Raw genomic sequence first — 17946 nt, 5'->3', positions numbered from 1 at the left:
CAGCGTCCGCTGACCCTGTCCCCCCATCTCCCTGCAGTACACCTCCAGCATGAGAGCCAAATACCTCGCCACCAGCCAGCCTCGCCCCGACTCCAGCGGCAGCGGCCACTAGACCGCCACGGCCGGCCGCCCACCCACGTGCCAATCGCCCTGCTCCTCCCCGTGCCAGCACTGCTGCTTCCTCCTGTGACCATCCGCCGGACCCTCCGCACGTCTGCCAGGCCCACGGCGGGCACCCTAGCGCCACCCACCCCGCCCCTCCCCTCCCCGCAGGGGCACAGAGATGCGCGAGCTCTCCTTGGGTCACGCACCTGGACACGGGAGCGGTGCCACCGACACGGGGCCCTCCAGCCCCCACCATGCCCCTCTGCCCCTGAGGATGGGGGTTCACAGAGCCCCGCTCCGGGCCAGACTCGCTGTGTCCCCGACGCTTACTCTGCAGCAGGCTGACCTGCGGACCCCCGTCTTCTCGGCTTGCGCCCCAGCCTGCTCTTTCCCTCCTGTAGCTCCGATGCTTCTCCCATGCCCTCAAGGCTTCTGTGCGGCCCTTCTTGCGTTCACAGGCTGTGCAGCGCCCCCTCTCGGCCGGGCAGCTGGAGGGGCCTTGGCACGCTCGCCCACTAGGCTCCAGTGCACAAATTTCCCGGGAGCTCCTCCTTCTCACTCCACCTGACCACAGGCCCCCTCTGCCAGCTGCCAGAAGCCAACCGCCCAGCACCGCTCTCTCCCCCAGCGCCTACCCTGCCTGTGGAGACCAGCCCTCCACAGCGGCAGGAGGACGGCAGGTGCCACGCCGAGCCCAGGCTGCTCACCCAGTGCTGGCCACCTTCTTGGTGCCAAACCCCCTCCCCCACCCCAAGACTTGGCAGCTCGTCTGGTTCATTTTTGCACTAACCACATTTGTCATCCTAGGGCAGGCGGGGCTGCCGGCCGAGCAGCACACTCCCTTCTCGGTTCCCTCTCTGTCCAGGACAGGCGCAGCATCCCGAGCCCGGCCTCGGGGCTGGACCCGAGCTGGCTGTGAATGTGCTCTCGGCCCCTGCCGCCCCTCCTTGGGACTAACCACTAACCTCACCCAGCCTCCGAGGGCACCCCTGGCCGACCCAGAGCCAGGACGTGTCGCCCCGAGTCCAGGCCAGAGGTGAGGCCTAGGACAGTCGACTGGGAGTTGGGCTGGAGAAGCTGTTTCTTCTTGGGGTGCTGCTGGGGAAGGGCTGTAGACCGACAGGCAGCCTGAGAGCCTGGAGACCTGTCCCTGGGCAGGTGCTGCCCCAGGACGACCGTGTCCTTGGGAACGAATGTCACTTGGGCTGTAGGACTGAGGTCCCTGTGGCTCAGTCTCCCTACCTGTGAAGTGGGAACAAGGCTTCCCTAAGGTGCTCTGGCTTTAGTGTACAATGTTTGCTGTGTTTCCTGCCGTGGAGGGTGCGCCACCCCAAATCAGGATGGGAAGCTCCCTGCCAGTCCCAGCCCTGGCCTAGCCAACCTGAAACAGAGAGGCTCTGGCCTGTGTGGGAGGCGGGCAGCTGGCCAAGCCTCTTAGAGGCCTGTGGGCTCTTCCTTCCAGAGCGGGGGCAGTGCCCTTCCCTGGGACAGGCCCGGGGAGATGCTGCCTGTCCTTCCTCCACAATCCTTTCTCTGTGCTGGTGTCTGGGACCAAAAGGGTAGGTGGGCTGGGGCCCAGGCCACATCTGCCCCACTCCTGGGTCCGCCTCGGGCCCGGGAAAGGAGGGGATTGAGCAGGCAAACACTGGGGTGTCCCAGCTTGGGGCCCTGAGCCTTGCATATGAGCCCACGGGCCTGGCCAGACCTCACTGCAGGGCCCTGTGTGCTCCAGGCCCCACCTGGCCGCTGTTCTGGGCCTCCACAGCAGATCTGCCCAGTTGTTCCTCTGGGTAGCTCCAGTGGCGGGAGCGTTCCTGGCCCAGCGTCAGGAGCAAGGCCCCAGCCGCCCTGCCTGGGTGCCTGCCGTTTGCTCGGCCACTGCTCAGAAGCACAAACGGCTGGCCGCGGCCCTGGGAGGCCGCCCGCAATGTGAATGTACATAGCATGAGGGGCCGGCGCTGTCCGGACAGGCTGCGGGCTGCGGCCGTCTTGGGAGTGCCCACCGTGCGTCGTGTGCGTGTGCCTGCCCCATCTGTGACTTCACCGAGTTCCTTCTACTCACCGAGGTTGAATAAAGGAAAAGGAGAATCATCAAAAGGGGTTCAAACCCAAGCCTCAGTCTCTGGAGGGGAGCAGGTCCTGCCATTGGTTTTCTTTCTGTTCTAAGTTTTAAGGGTCCCCTTCCTAACCACCCCCCATCCCAGTGACCTCTCCACGTCCCTTCCGGCCTTGCTCCGCACAGGCCCTGCAGCATCTGGGGGGAGGGGGGGCAGCCCTTAACAAAGTGGGTGGCAGGTGGGAGGGAGGACCCCCGGGGCCTTGAAGCCCCACAGGGTCAAGCTGGCTCCTGGGCCGACAGGCGGGGCCAGCAGGAGGCGGGGTCCAGCTGGGACATCTGGCCCATGGGGATCCCCTACCATGCCCACCCACCCCATCTCACTATGCAATTCCAGCCCAAGCACCATTCCCTCCCTCCCTCCCCAGGACTTCTGCCCAGCCCCCGTGGGGTGGGGGGGGCGGGTAGCCTCCCTGGGCTCCAGCTGGGGTGCAGGTGGGCAGGGGCTGGGGCCTCCTCTGTGGGACTTTTTGTTTGACCATAATGGTTGTGCGCTGTACCACTTCGTTATATATAACATATCACTTGATATAATTTTGTTAAGACCTTCCCAGTTCCCCTCCTGGCCCCCGCCCCTCCCCCCGCAGTGTGATTTAGGGCCCTGAGCGGGAAGGGGGAACTGAGGCCCAAACCACTCGGGGTCTTCCTCCTGCATCTTCCTCCAACCTCCGTAGGGCCATGGCTGTATGTGCTGTCGCTGTGTTTTTTATTTTTTTGTTTTTGTTTTTTAACTGGGTTTGGGGTTTGATTTTTATTTCTTTGGGGGCTTTATTTTTCTTGGCAGATAACTAAAAATCTCATCAATGTAATTTCTGTGGTTTCTATTCAGCTTGGGTTTCATGTTTTAAAATAAACAAATTTTAAAAAACAGGGCTCTTTTCCCGAGTTGATTTGGCCCCTACCCAAGTGTGTGGGCAGTGTGGTCGCGTGCTGGGGAGCCAAGAGCCCCCGGGGTGGGGGCAGGAGAGGGGGGAGCCGACCCAGGATTTGGGGGAGGGAGGGTCTCACCAGATGGGCTGGAGCGGTCATCTCGATATTATAAAAGCCTCACTTTGCAGGATGGACGTTCCCTGGAGCGGCCCGGGGTGCCTGCGCGGAGTGCCCTCCAGCCACCTGGGGAGGGGACAGGCCCGGCCCTGGGCAAGGGTGTTGGAGGGGGACACGTGGGAGCAATGGTGGGTACCCGGGAGTGGCATTTCCTAAGCCCCACTGTGGGGGCATCTGCAGTCACAGACCTCCCCCGAGCCTTCCCCCCAGCCCCAGGTGGGATGGTGGTGGGAAAAGGAGGAAAACAGCCCTGTGTGCCCTGGAAGGGAGGCAGGCGTGTGCCTGCCTCCAATCACGCACGCAATTGCCCACCAAAAGCGAAGACACTGGTGTCTCCTTGCCCGGCAACAGCCCAGCCAATGAGAGGCCGTAGTGCTCAGCCAATGAGAAGCCGCCCCTTGGGTGTCCTCCAATGGGCTCCCGTGCAGGGCAGCCCCCCCCGCCTCCCCTCCCTCTATAAAAGCAGGCTCCGCCCCCTTTATTCTCAGCCTTGTTGGCGGGTGGAGCGCAGGTGTGGGTCAAGGCTGTGGCGTCCGTCCCGAGGCAACTCGACTGGCCGGTGAAATAACTGGCTGCTTTAGTTTTAAGGTTAACAGTCACTCTTGTTCTCGTCTGAGAAATGGACTCCAGAAGGTGCCACCCAATGCCGCGCGGAGCTCCGGAGGGCTGCTGGTGAGCTCACTTTCCTCACGGGGGCTCAGAGCCCGTGGAACTGGGGGGACGTGGCGCCCTTTGTCCGGGAAAGCCTTGGTGTCGCAGGCCCCTGCAAGGCCCAATGGCTGACACCAGGCTCTGGTGGCATTGCTGGGAGCGCGGGGGTGGGCAGCGGCGCGCTGGGCTACAGCGCACACCAGCCGCCTGGGGCCCCCAGCCCCAGATTTGACCGGCTGCAGGGGAAGGGGCCCAGAACTGGTCAGCTCTGAAGAGGGGATGCTGAGGACCCAGGGTGGAGACAATGGAGGCTTCTAGGGCGCCGTGTGGTAAGGACAGTGAACTGGGGACATGGAGCCAAGGAACCCAAAGGCAGGAGAGCCCCACGAGGGAAAGAGCCCAGGCACTTCCTGCCCCTCTTGGACCTCGGTTTCCCTGTCCATATGTCAGGGAGGGCCCAGTGACATCCTAGTTCTAGAAGCGGCCACATTCCTTGGTTCACAGCCCCTCCATCTTCAAAGCCGGCTGTGGAACGCCTTTGGGTCCCCCGGTCTGACCCTGAGCCTCCTGCCTCCCTCTCCTAAGGGCCTCTGTGATTGCACTTGGCCCACCTGCATAGTTCAGTTAAGAATCTCCCCATCTCGAGGTTCTTAACTTACATCTACGAGCTCCCTTTGCCATGAAGATGACATAGTCATCGGTTAGGGAGATGAAGATGTGGACACTTTTGGGGGCTACTCTTCTACCCCACAGGGGAAGCTGGTCTTGAGGCTATCTGGGCAGAGAGAACAGCCAGTGCAAAGGTCCTGAGGCAGAAACATGCCTGGTGTGTTTACGCAAGAAGCAAGGATCACTGGAATGAAGGAGCAGAGAAGGGTAGTCTGAGAGGAAGCAGAGATGTGAGGGTCACAAAGGGCCTATGGGTCTCATAAGGACTTGGAGACTGGCTCTGTGGGAGGGGGAGCCATGGAGCATCTGAGTGGACCCACACCACCTCACGCTCATTTTAACAGGATGGCCCTAGCTGGTGAGTTGGGAAGGGAGCCGGGGCAGAAGCAGGAGAGCAGATAGGGGACCTTGGCCACGGTGCAGGCCAGAGCTGAGGGCAGGGTGCTGGCCAGCTGAGTGGTGAGAAAGCCCTGGGCTCTGGAAGGAACGCCAACAGCACTTCCTGGCATACTGTGTGGGGGTGTGGGGTTTCGGTGGAGCCACAGCCGGTGGGGGTCTGTGTTGTCATAAACAGAGATGGCAGCTGGGGAGGGAGCGGGTTTGGAATCAGGGCCTCAGAGATCCACTTTTGGACATGTTGAGCCTAAGAAGTCTATAGGGTTCCTCCCCTGCCCCAGGGAGGTGGGTGGGGGACAGTGAGTTGGGGGGTCAGGGGAGAGCACTGGGTGGTGATGGTCAGCCGGAGTGTTTGGCTTGGATGCTGTGTTGAAAGACACGAGCCTGGGTGACATCCCCCAGGGAGTGGGTGCCAAAGAGGAGACAGCAGAGCCCATATTTGGGATCTGGGAGTGGGGAGGAGTGACCAGCGAGGCAGGAGGAGCCCAGGACGGGGTGTCCTGGGAGCTGCGCTAAGACAGTGTGGAGGAGAGATGAGGGACCGTGTCACGTACTGCTCGTCGCCAGGTTCCACGAGCACCAGAAGTGACCAGGGCGCTCAGCCACCTGGACACCACTGGAGTCTTGGACAAGAGTAGGAAGTGGGGACAGGTCATCGGTAGAGTGGCGTTCATGAGTCACCAAGAAGGGTGGGACCCAGGCCACAGTGGGGGGGGGCATAGACAGGAGTGTGGGCCCCTGCTGGCCTGGTGGTCAGAGCATATGGGCAGCAGGGGAGGCGGGGTGGGGGTGGGTCCCATGAAGTAGGGAGGCTGGAGGAAGTGGTGGGGGTTAGGGGGAGAAAAGGTGCAGCCCCCACCCCCGGGGCTGTGGGAGAGCCAGAGAGCAGGGACAAAGCGGGGACAGGAGACTCCCCAAAGGCCCGAGGCTCCATCTGGAACTCAGGGTGAGGCTCACCAGGCGCAGAGGGCAGGTGCAGGAGGTCAGACACCAGAGGCTTGGCTGAGAGAGGATGTGGAAGCAAGAGGCCAAGGGAGGTGAAGGTGGTTCATGGGCCTGACTGGACCCGGGCCTTCAAGCGGGGCTGAGTCCGTGAGGTGTGAGGGGGCTGGGGCTCCAGGGTCAGGAAATGGGAGGGAGGGAGCTGGACAGACAGGAGGCGGAGGCAGAGTGGGGTCACGGGGCAGGCAAGATCTGGGGAGTGACCGTGTAGTGGGGGCCACTGGGGGCGGGGAGGCCAAGGGTGTGGGAGGGATCACAGACGGCAAAATAACCCGCAACGGACGCGGGAGCAGGGTTCGAGAGCCTGGGAGCCAGGAGCCAACATTTCCCTGAAGGAGGTACCTGCGGATACCCACAGCGGTGGCCCTGGAGCGGGGGTGTGGGGGCAGCAGGTGTTGTGATCCCCGGGCTGGGTGGTCCGGAAGGAGGAGGGCCTAAGTGGTGGGAAGAACATTTCCAGGAGTGAGACACATATGTCCAGCAGGGGGCGCCAGGTCCTCAGAGGACGGGAGACTGGCAGGCCTGGTCCCAGAGACCGCGGGGGACCCGTCCAGGAGCTCAGGACACTCTGCATTCCCAGCAAGTCCCCCTGACCGCAGCGCGGTTGGTCTTGGGCTCACTGTGGCTCTGCTGAGTGGAGGACCCACAGATCCCGCCAGGACGGGCCACAAGGACGTTCAGCGGCCAGCCCCGCAGTAGGGCCAGGGCGCAGGTGGGCAGCCGGGGCGGCCTGCCGCTGCGGGCTGGAACTTGCCTCCTGACCTTACACGTTACGTGAACACAGACTGGTAAGAACTTCTAGGTTCGTGATGTGAACTTTGAAGGGCAAGAATGGGGCGTGCCCGGGATGGGGCTGGGTCCTGGGGAAGGTCGGTTTGGGCAGGGAGAGAAACCACCAGCTCTCTCCACCAGCTGGCACCCGAGGACCAAGGTGGCTTGCACCCTGGGGGGGGGGCTCCAGGCAGCCTGTACGGGCCGGTAGGGGGCATGCGGGGGCGGAGCAGTCACAGCCCTAAGCTCCCAACTCGGGATGCTGACATAACCTCGATCACTCTGAGGGGGGCGCAGACAGGAACCCCCCAGGCCCCTGGGTTCCTGCTAGTGATGGACCAAGTGCTGGGCTCAGAAAGGGGTCTGGAAGGAGGTCACCTCCAAGAACGTTCGGCCAGGCCGGGGCTGGGGTGGGTGGCTGGGCCTGAGGCAGCAGCAGGATGGCCCAGTTGGTCTGACAAAAAGATGAGGCTGGCTCTGGTCATCCCTTGACCCCAGCCCCAGAGAGGGCAAGACTGGCTGAAGCCCCCAGCAGCCTTATGGCGAGCCCCGGTTGCCAGCGGGTGTCGGGCCAGCTCGCAGGAGGGTTGTGGGGACCCAGTCCGTTGTCCGTCCGTCCTCCCTCACAGCCTTCCAGGCATCCTTAGCAGTCCCACCTCCGCACCCCTGCCGGGCTGTGCCGAGACCCAGACCCCCGCCTCCCACCCCACCTCTGCGAAGCCTTCCCTTCTGACTGCGGCTCGGATGCACCACTTGGGGAAGTCAGCCGGCATGGCCCCAGGTGAAGGGAAGTGTGTTTAAACTGGGCCTGGAGGGGCCCCACCACACCCCTCAGCCCCACTGGGACCTGGATCTGGCTCCGCACGCTGCCCCTGGGGTAGCACAGAAGCTGGAGGAGGGGGCCCCCAGCAGCCCCAGCAGTTGCAGTGTTACTTATCTTGGAGCCCACAAACGCGGGCAGTTTGGGGGCCGGGCAGCCCCTGGGGCCAGCCACTAGCCCGGTGGGGAGGGAAGTGGGGAGCATGACACCCGTCAGTCCTGCCCTAGGGGAGAAGCGAGGTCAACGCTTCTGCTCTGTGACTCATCTCGGGGGGAGGGCCCCTTCCTCACACCCCAGAAATCAGGCTGCCTGGTTCCCGTAAGGCCCTCCTGGACCTGCTTCCCCTTCTGAGGAGGAACTTCCCTCCCTCCCTCCCTCCGCTTTCCCTCCAGAAGAGGGAAGGGCCCTGGTGCTTGTGCCCCTGTGGGACACCTCCCGGACCCAGAGCCCTGGGGACTCACTTATCCCCATTCTCAGGTGAAGGCCAGGGCTCCGAGGGCCTGGGCCGCCTCCCTACATGGGGAAGTTGGAGCAGCTGTGGCAACCAGGTGAGTCCCCAGCTCTGGGACAGACCGCACCTGTGCCCATGAGGGCCACACGGCCACGTGTGTGCCCCGGGGCCTGGGTCTACACTCCAGCCAGACGGGAGGCTCCTCTGACTCCCCTGGGTGGGCGGGAAGGAGGCCCACGGCCTCTGCCCGCAGGTGGTGCCCCCCCCAGCAGCTCCCTTTCCTCAGCGTGCCCTTGAGGATGGCCTTTGTACCACCCGGTGAGACGTGGTACCCAGGGGTGCCCTCTGGACAGAGATCAGCCTGCGATGCTGAGGGTTCCTCCTCTGCCCGCCCCCCCACCGCCACCGCCACCGCCGCCGGGCAGCTGCTCCCTCCCAGCTCTTCAGCAAACCACACTCCGCTGACTCAGGGCTACAGGAGGCCAAGGTGGGGTCAGGCCCCAGCCAGTTGCCCTGAGGCCGGAGGAGCCACCAGCAAGGGTTGGGGGGGGGGCCCTCCTCCCTGGCCACACGCTCCATTGGGGGTGCTGAGTATGTGAGCACGGGGCTAGTGGGGATGGGACTGGCATCACGTCCCGGCAGGTCAGGGGTGGGAAGGAGGCACTTTTCAAACGTGTGTCTTTATTCTGAGGTGTGGAGAAGGCTAATGGTGGAGCTGAGCGGCCGGGCCGGCGTGGAGGTCCCAGGGATCCTGGAGCTGCAGAGCGGGCTCCGCAGGGGGGCGGCGGCGGGGGGCTCCGCATGAGGAAGAGGGAGTGCCTGCGCCCCCCCCCCCGCAGTGCGGGGAGGGACTTCCCCAGCTGAGGCTGCAGCAGCCCCTACCCACCCCTGCATTTGAGCAAGAGCAGCGGGGAGCAGGCAGAAAACAAGGTCAGTGTGAATCCTCCTCGCCCAGCCTCCTGGGGCCTGTGTGGTCCAGCCTCCTGGGGCCTGTGTGGCCCCGGGGCCCAGCTCCGGGACCAGTCCAGGCATGGAGCCCCTTCACAGAGGAGAGGTCGAGTGTGGGGTCCCCAGCACAAGGGGAAGCCAGGACCCACCACCCCCAGGCCTCTGAGTTTGAGCTCTTTACCACCCGTCAGCCCCACTGTCTGACCTTGGCTGTCACTGAGCCTTAGTTTTGTCATGTGCAAAATGGAACAAGAATAGGCCCTCTGTGGGTTTGTGATGGGGACAAAGCCAGATAAGGTCCCAATCTAGGCCACCGCTAGCCCCCATCCCTCCTGCGGGGACGGCTAGACTCCCTGCAGCCTCCAGAACCAGGCCCACACAGGCTGGAGCTACAGAGCCTACGGGCTGCTGCTCTGGGTGAGACCTGTCCATCCAACCACCCCCGACCACCTCCCTGGGGCCCCGGGCTGGCCGTGCCTCTCAGGCACCTGCCCGCGGCTATTCAGATTCCCTCCTATCCACTCCCCCCAGGAGCACAAACAGGCCCCCAGACCCCTGGAGCCCCCTCAGACCTGTGTCTCAGGCCGAACTTCCAGCAAGACCAGGACCCCCCAGATTGCCCCAAAGAGCACCTTTATTCACAGCAAAGGACATCACCATAGCAACCACACTTCAATTCCCTGAGAACTTTTCCATTATCGGTTGCTTTCCTAGCTCTGTCTTTGCAGGAAGAAAAAGAGAAGACAAAACCACCCCACGGCCGGTGGGCCAAGCTGGGCCTGCGGGAGACAGGTACTGTGCGGGGCGGGGGGGGGGGCACAGACTGGCGGAGGCCGGGACATATAAATACACGCAGTGGTAGACGTTCCCATCAGTTGGAACAATGATTATCTCAAGTTTGGCTTCTGCTTTTTCTGATCCACAGAAAAGATAAAATAACACCCACCCCACCCCCTGAAAAACAAAGACAAAAACACCCTGTTACCCACCCCCATATGAAAAACCAGCACAGTAAAAAATACTGTCACAGATATTTACAGGCACGCCCACTATGGGCGACTTTCTCTCCACTTCGGAGAGGAGATAAAAGGCTCAGCTCTGTCTCCCCAATGGGGAGACAAAGAGACATGAGGGCTGGAAAGACTCCCCACCCGGAATAGGCGGGAGGGGAGCCCCTAGGCCCCTAGCCCCACGGCTGCTAGGGCCTTCCTGGGGGGCCGGAGGGCACTCGGGCCACTCCTCCCAAACCCAGCTTCCTTGCAGTGAGCATGGCTCAGCTGTGCGGGGGGCACGGAGGCAGGGGCCAGGATCTCGGGGGGGGGGCAGGTGCCCTCGGCACGGAGCCTACACCTGACAGGAAGGGGAAGGCACCTGCGTATCCCTGCTGCGCAGCCCCTGTGCCCCATGCTGCCGAAAGACCCCGAAATAAAAGTGCCCTCGGAGTGACCTCTGATGCCCATCCTTCTGGGAGGGGACTGTGGAGACCGTGGCCCCACGGGGCAGACAAGTGGCACTTTTGCCTGCTCCTTGGCAGAGCAGAACTGCCCAGCAGCCCACTCCACGACGGGCACGTGGTGCACACACATGCAGGCACAGCCCTGGGGGAGCCTTGAATGCCAAGGCCAGGGTGACACAACACGGGTCCCCGGGCCCTTTGGATACCAGGGGCGCCCGAGGACGGGTCTCAACCACGGCTGCTAGAAGACGGCAGTGTGGGGACACCACGGTGTGTCCGGGTACAGGTGGCAGTGGATGGAGCGAAACCTGTGGGGACAGAGTCGGGGGCTGGTCTGTGTGGGGAGGGGGTGCTAAGCACCCACCTTCAGACCCACAGAAGCAGAGGGGCCCTGGTCCTACTGCTTCAGCGTACCAGCCCCAGCAGACCTCCCAGGGCACCCCTTCAGCCCCAACAGACTTCCCAGGGCAACCCTCCAGCCCCAGCAGAGCCCCCACGGCACCCCTCCAGCCCCAGCAGAGCCCCCAGGGGACCAGATGTAAGACCCAGCCTCTATCTGGACCTGCTTCCTCACCTGGATGGGTCAGCCTCCACTGAGAAGGGCCCCTTCACGTGGATGGCATTCCGCTTACTCTCAAACATGCCGTAGCTGAGGGTCACCTGTGGGGGCGGGGGGGGGGGCGGGTGAGACCAGGAGAGGCCCCCACGCCCCCGGCTCTGTCCACGGCTGCCCATGTGGCTCTGCGCAAGGCTCTGCCTTCTGCCCTCCCTTGGACTAAGAAGGCAGGCCTGTGAGTCCCGCTGTACCACACCCCACCTGTTCCGCACAACTCAGGAATGAAGTCTAGGGCTTCAGCGAAGGCTAGTGGGGTCACCAGCCAGGGCCAGGAAAGCCCTCATGGCAGAGTAGCCCAGGATCGGAGCAGGGTCCTGGGGGGGGGGGGGGGGAGGTGTCCGAGGAGCGCCAACAGTGGGGCCCTTCCTGACTGCTGAAGACAGTGACTCAAGCCTGCCCCGGCACCGCTTTGTTCCTCCTCTGTCGGATTTTCCCCTTCCCGCCCTGGCCGGGGACGCGCACCTGCTCGTGGAGCTCGGAGGCGGGCACCTGCTGCAGGTTCTCCAGGTGGGAGTGGAAGAGCCCGCTGCGGATGAGGGGCACGCCCAGCAGGGCCTCCACGATGTACCCGATGGTGCAGTCGTCCGGCAGCCGGATGCGCTCAGCTGTGCTCATGAAGTGGCCCCCGCTGCAGGAGGAGAGGGCCGGACCAGTGAGCCAGGCAGAACCCAGCTCCCGGACGAAGGAGGGGAACATGCCCCCTGCGGGGCAGCACGCAGGCCAGGGCTGGGTACCGGCTGGCCCGCCAGCAGCTCTGTTCCCCCCCACCCTCCTGCACAGCCCCCGTGCAGCACACTCCCCTGAACCGGTCTGATCACTGAGTCAGGGTTACCAGGTGGGTGCAGAGATAAGTCCCACGGTAGCCGGGTCTGGCAAGCAGGAAGTGACCCGTGGTGGTGGGGGGGTCATGACTCACTCCGCCTGTGAGTGTGAGGTTGGGGACACCCACTGCTGGGAAGACCTTGGGACCCAGGGCAGGCTCACCCAGGTCCCAAGGGCACTCACCTGGCCCACGGGCTCATCTTCAGGGCCAGCCCACGGCTGATGCAGAAGCCGGCCCCGCCGGTGGCAAACCAGAAGTGGACAGGGCGCTGCGGGAGGGGAGCGAGGTGAGACCCCGGCCCAGGTCCCGGGGAGCCCTTTGGCCTCCTCCCACCAGGCTCCAGCGCGCGAGGGCGGCGCACTCACCATCTTGTTCTCGCTGACCCTCTCCGTGGCCTGGATGGGCCTGTCCAGGCTGGGCTTGCCGATGTACACGTCCTGCGTGTGCGGGTAGCTGGACAGCAGCCGCAGCAAAGCCCTGACGTTCACGTAGTTGTCATCGTCCACGTGGCAGAACCACCTGCAAAGAAGCGGGGAGGTGGGAGGGCGTCAAGGGGTGCAGACCGCCAGGGCGGGGACCTGGAGGGGGTGGGGCGTGCTCCTCGGGCAGCAGCCAAAGGCCAACACTCACTTCCTCCCGGATTCGATGAAGTGGTCATACTCCACGGCCATCTTGCAGGACAGCGCCTGGCGGCTGTGCGCGGCCGAGCAGTTGGTGTTGACCACGTTGCCTGTGAGCAAGGGAGGGGGCTGTAGGCAGGTCCGCGCTGGCTCAGAGGGGTCAGCGGGGCCCGTGAGAGCAGAGCAGGATGGAGCGGGTGACTGTCCTAGGCGCCCTGGGTTCAAGCTGCGTCCCGCCGCGGCCTCCTCCCTCAGCCCCCTCCCCAGCACAGGGCTCACAGCCCAGTGATCACGGCCCCCCCCAGCCCAACCCCCTTCAGGGCAACCCCGGCCCGCCCCTGCCCATTCAGGAGGCTTTTTCCCAGCACCGGCCACCTGTTGCCGCCACATCAGCTCAAAGGGCCCCGGGAGCTGAAAGGACCTCATTTGCATGAGAATTGGGTGCCCCCCCCAGTGGTGGGGCAGGGCACTGAGCAAACCAGTTGAGTAAACTGCCCTCTCTGGCCCGTGGCCTCCGTGACCTCTCTGAAGGGGAGAGAGGAGGGGGAGGGAACAGTTCCTCCGAGTGGAGCCCCCCCCAGCCTCCCCAAGTCCAGGGCTCACCCGTGCGCCTGGCCAGGGCTTCATCGTCCCCGTCGGTGAAAATGAATGTCTGGAAGGAGAAATGTGGCCTTGAACAGGCGGCTCTGTGTCCCCCAGCCCCGGGGCCACTGAGGGGGTGCAGGGCTGGGCGCCCTCAGGCTTCAACAGCTACAGCTCAGTCACGCCCACTCTCCACCCTTCCGTGGGCCTCAGTTTCCCCATGTGCACGGAGTAGGTCTCAAGTGCCCAACCTAAGTAGAAGCGGGGCGGGGACTCCTGCAGACCCCACCCCCAAGTCGACAGCTGGGCCCAGGGTCGCCGGGTGGCTGTGCCGGCACGAGCCAGGTGGGGCGCCCCGCCCACCCACCAGGTAACCGGCTCCCCGTCCGCCCCGTACACCTGGCAGGGCACACACCCTTATTGACACAACGCCCAGCCTGCGGGAGGGGGCAGAGGGCCGTGGGGGGGACAGGCGGAGGAGGTCGGCTTTGGGAAGCCAAGTCTCAGTCAGGGACAAAGGCCTCTGCTGGGCGGCTGCCAAGCCCTGGCGGACAAAGGGCCCAGAGGGAGGATGAATCACCAGGCATTGTCCGCCAGCTTTGTCCTGGGCAGCGCGCGAGGGGCGCCAGGCTGGCCTTAACTCGGCCTCGTTAAGCAGGAGTGGCCGCGCTGCCCATTACCATACAGCTGGCCTGGTTAACTGGGCCGGGCTGGGCGAGAGGTCCGACGGGCAGGGGTGCGGCCTCAGCACTGCAGTTCTCGGGGCTGGGCCTTCAACCCCGGCCCCCCCCACACCCCGGGCGCTGTGACTAGCCGGGCAGGTCACCTTCTCTGAGCCTCAGAAGGCACCGCTGTTCTCTGGAGGCACTGGTGGTCAGGAGGGTTGAGGCGGGAAACCGCAGGTGCCCCAGCCCGCAGATCACTACCCCCAGCACCCATGGGGCCCGGCACCCCCCTCCCACTGCAGAGGCAAGGAAATCCAGGCTGGCAGACAGGCCTTGCCCAAGGCCACATCAAGGCTCTACCTGCACCAGCACAGGGCTACCCCTGCCAGGATCGCTCCGAGGAAGTGGAGGGGGGCGGCGGGGCCAGGAGCTGCCGGCACCCGCCTGGGCCCGTCAGCACACGGGGAGGAATGTTCCTTCCTCTGCCTGGCCCGCCCAGCGCGTGCCGCCCAGCGCACCCAGGCATGGCTGAATGCAAAGCCTGAGGCCTGGTGGGGGCAGGTGCTCTGAGCACCGGCAGCAGGAGACCCCCCACCTCCATGCCCACCAGACCTCAGTTTCCTTTTATGGGTCCAAGGGAGGCTCTAGCACGTGCAAACCCGGAGCGCAGTACCTATCTAGGAACCTGGGAGATGCACCTGGGGCCCCCACCCTCTTCTGGGCAGCGCCAGCTCCTTGCCCAGCCCGACCCCAGACCGGGGCGCATACACAAGCTGCTGATCACAGGCTCAGAGCTGGGGAAGGGGCAGGCCCCACAGACACCCTCTCCATACAGGCACCCCCTCCTTCCAGAGACCTGCAGGCACCCCAAGGCAGCCCGCACGCACAGACTCGCACCCAGCCCCCCACCCACTCCCCAGCATCGCAGCCCAGGAATGCTGTGGGAGGCTGAGGCCGGCCAGTGCAGACGCGCCACTGCCGTCGCTGGATTAAAAGGAAAATGCTTTCTTAATGAGATCAAGCGAGGCCTGTTCTCCCGCGCTTTGCTGGTGCCCTAAAAACCCAGCCCAAGGCTACGGAGATTAAAGTCACCTTTGTTCAGCTGGGGGGAGAGCAAGGCGGGCGGCCTGGAGAGGAGTACAAGGGAGGGTGGGGCTGTGAGGGTGCCAGGCCTCCCATCTCCCTACATCAGAGCAACCAGCAGAGGAGGGGACGGGCTGCCTAACAGTTCAGAGCCTCAGTATCCCCCTCTGTCAAATGGGCATAACAAGAGCTCACCTGTACCCAGAGCAAAGCACTGAGACTGACTCCCTTCTTTGGTCTCCCTAATGGCCCTAAGAAGTGGGCACCGTTACTACCTGAGTGCACAGTGGGGACCCTGAGGACCAGACAGGGGCAGCCTGCAGTCATACCCTGGGGCAGACATGGTGCTAGTCTAGCCCCAAGTGCCTTCCGGGGACTGTGACCCCACCCCCCAGGCCTCCTCCCCACTTCCCCAACGATGGGGCTGGAGGAGGAAGAGCAGGGCAGCAAGGGCGGCAGGGCTGGCCCAGAGCGGGCGGGGGGACACCCACAGGAAGCGGCATTGTTCCTGGAGCTGCGATTCAAAGAAACACAGGATGCCAAGCTCTCCCCCAGCAATTGTGGCCGCTGTGGTGGCAGCCGCCGCAGCCTGGCCCACGCCAGGGAGGGGTGGGGGAGGAACGTGGGGGCCAAAGGTCCAGCCCCTCATCCTGGACTTTGAGGACTGTCACAGTGTGGCCTCTGCGGACCAAGCCCTGTCCCCAACCCACCCCCCGCCTTTCCTCCCCCTCCCCCATCACTCCAATTGCTAGAAGTTTCTTACACATGCTCCTTGCTTGTGCTATCAGTCTAGCTCAAATGGCACCTCCTCCAGGAAGTCCCCCAACCCTCCATGTGGGTCAAATGCCCACTCTCGGCTTGCACAGCCTCTCTGGGTTTCCCCCACCAAAGCCCTGACTTCTCTGCGTCTCCCCCATCAGACTGGGTCTGAATCACCGTGCACAGGACTGGGAGAGGAGGGGCCTCAGTCGTGATAGTTTCAAGGACCCCCTCCCCCATGCCACGACGGGAGCGCTCTGGCTTGCTGTGACACATGAGCTGATGCTGGGGGCAGATGCAGCCTCTCCTGGGTGGGTTCAGCTGGCAAGGAGGAAACCTGAGTGGCCCTTCAACGGGGGCCTGGAGGCCCAGGGGAGTGACGGCCCCCACCCCGACCCCGCGTAACTGTTGGGCTCATTCCCTCCACCTCCAGGTTTTGCCAGCCCTCTTCCAGGGAAGAGGGGATGGAGGGTCAGAAAGGCCTCAGGTCTTGCCCAAGATTACCCACCTCGGCTGGGACTGGCACCCAAGACCCCTCGACCACGTCGCCTTTGCTGGAGAAAGCCCCAAAGTCCAAGATAAGAGGTGCTCTGCACTGTCGGCAGCCCAGCGGGTGCCAAAGGTCACCCAGCAGGGAGGCAGAGTCCTGGGGGGCAGGGTGCTTGGCTCAGGGATGGCGCCCCACAAGGGCTGTCAGTCAGGGATGGGGGGGCCCACCGGCCCCCTCATCGCCAGGCAACCTGAGTGGCCAGCACGCCAGTGGCGGTTCCCATGGAGCGCGGAGCGGCGCACAAGAGGCCGGACGCCTTTCTCCGCTGGAGAAAGGGGCTTTGTTACCTTGCCCAAGCGGCCGGCGTGAGAGCCGCCGGGCGCTGGGAATCCTAACGGCCCGGCAGCCAAACAAAACCCAGGGCCCCCGCCGCCCCCTCCCGCCGGCCCGCTGAGCCCCTGGGAAAGGGGATGCTGCTTTCCCAGGAGGCTGCCACGGGGCTTCCAGGGCCCCCTGCCCACACTGGAACCAGAAAGAGCCCTTCCCCACACCCCCGGCCCCCATCATGACCTCACCAGAACCCTGTCCCAAAGCAGGGCTCAGCCACGCCAGAAGATCCCAGCCTTGAGGTTTGAACAGGGAGGAAGAGATGTGGGGTCCTCTCTGAGCCCTCACCCCGGTCAAGGGTCCCTCAGCTTCACCCCAAACGCCCACTTAGTCCCTTGAATCCCCCCCGCCCAGGGCTGTGCTCACACGGCCCCTCCCTGGCAGAGCCCCGTCCCGCCCCAACCCAACCGTTCTGCTGCAGCCTCGAGGGCGATTTTCAAAGTGGGGTGTGTCTTTATTATGTGTAGGAAGCCAGCGCTCGAGAGGGTGCAGTAAGCACAAGGTTCCAAGTTCCAAGGACTCCTGTGCTGTGGGGACAGGGTCTGCACAGACCCCCAAGACCCAGTGCTCTCTTTGGAGCTGGATTCTCCAGGGCTCACCAACGCACACCCCAACTCCAAATTACCTTTAACAACGACTTGTCCCCCAACCCACAGCAAAGACTCGGAGGTGGGAGGGGACCAGGCTTATGCTGGGGGTTCTAATCTCCCCCCAGCTCCGCCACTCAGGAAAAAGTCTTCCTTCCCAGGGTAGGGTCTGAGCCCAAGGGGATGCCCCACGAAGAATCTGCCTTGGGGAGATTTGGGGACAACAGCATCTGACTAACGCACTCCAATATTTGAGGGGGGTGTTAAGATAAATCACAGAGCACCAACCTCAAGCGATGGCAGCTGCTGTAGGATCAATGCACACCATCCAGGGCTCTGAAAGTTGGTTGAGGTCGGGTCCCCCTCTGACACTTTCACAACCCAATGGGGAGAGTGACCCCATCAGGCAGACTGGGCTGGGAAGGGATGGACTGGCGTCGCTACCTCCAGATATCCCCGGTAGCTGGACAGAAGTGCAGCCTGGCGCCCATCGGATACTGCCACGGGCTGCACAAGACGGCACCCCCCTACCCCGGCCAGGCCGTGGGGGCTCACCATCTCCTTGTGGCGGGAGATCCAGGTCTCCAGCAGCAGGTCGAGGCGCGCGCGGTGAAACTTTCTGGTGGTTTTGACCGCGATGAAGACGTCGTGGGGCGCCAGCGACTCAGCCCGGGGCTGCGGGTGGCCGTCGGCGGGGCGGGTGGCGCCCCCGGGCGGTGGGCCTGCGTCTCTGCGCGCGCGGGTCAGCAGGCTGAAGTACTCGGACAGACTGTGCACCTCGTGGGCAAGCGCAGCGGGCGCAGCCGCCGCCTCCAGCCCGGGCGCCGGGGCCGCCCCCGGGACCAGCCAGGCTGCGCAGCGCGCGCCGGCCGCGCTCGGCGGGCACCGGGGGCGGCGGTGGG

At 64.1% G+C, this 17946-nt stretch overlaps 2 protein-coding genes across 5 annotated transcripts in view; one reads left to right on the top strand and one right to left on the bottom strand.

Moving 5' to 3' along the window:
- Positions 1 to 3091, top strand: part of TTYH3 (tweety family member 3) — a 30215-nt gene extending 27124 nt beyond the window's left edge. For all 4 annotated transcript variants that reach the window (XM_034669718.1, XM_034669717.1, XM_034669714.1 and 1 more), the window contains one exon: positions 38 to 3091. In XM_034669718.1, coding sequence (XP_034525609.1) covers positions 38 to 53 — 16 coding nt within the window. In that variant the 3' untranslated portion in view covers positions 54 to 3091. The remainder of the gene's footprint in view (positions 1 to 37) is intronic.
- Positions 3092 to 9592: 6501 nt separating this feature from the next.
- Positions 9593 to 17940, bottom strand: LFNG (LFNG O-fucosylpeptide 3-beta-N-acetylglucosaminyltransferase). The gene is made up of 9 exons (XM_034669713.1): positions 17600 to 17940; positions 17333 to 17380; positions 13095 to 13143; positions 12502 to 12601; positions 12237 to 12390; positions 12054 to 12139; positions 11511 to 11676; positions 11007 to 11092; positions 9593 to 10740 (listed from the first exon to the last, which is right to left on the bottom strand). Exons 1-9 carry the CDS (start codon positions 17600 to 17602, stop codon positions 10674 to 10676), a joined length of 759 nt encoding a protein of 252 aa, XP_034525604.1. The 5' UTR covers positions 17603 to 17940; the 3' UTR covers positions 9593 to 10673.
- Between the last annotated feature and the right edge of the window lie 6 nt (positions 17941 to 17946).

The sequence above is a fragment of the Ailuropoda melanoleuca genome, chromosome 10 (assembly GCF_002007445.2).
Source record: "Ailuropoda melanoleuca isolate Jingjing chromosome 10, ASM200744v2, whole genome shotgun sequence".
Lineage (NCBI taxonomy): Eukaryota > Metazoa > Chordata > Mammalia > Carnivora > Ursidae > Ailuropoda > Ailuropoda melanoleuca.
The sequence above is the reverse complement of the archived record's forward strand: the minus strand, read 5'-3'. Positions and strand labels throughout refer to the sequence as shown.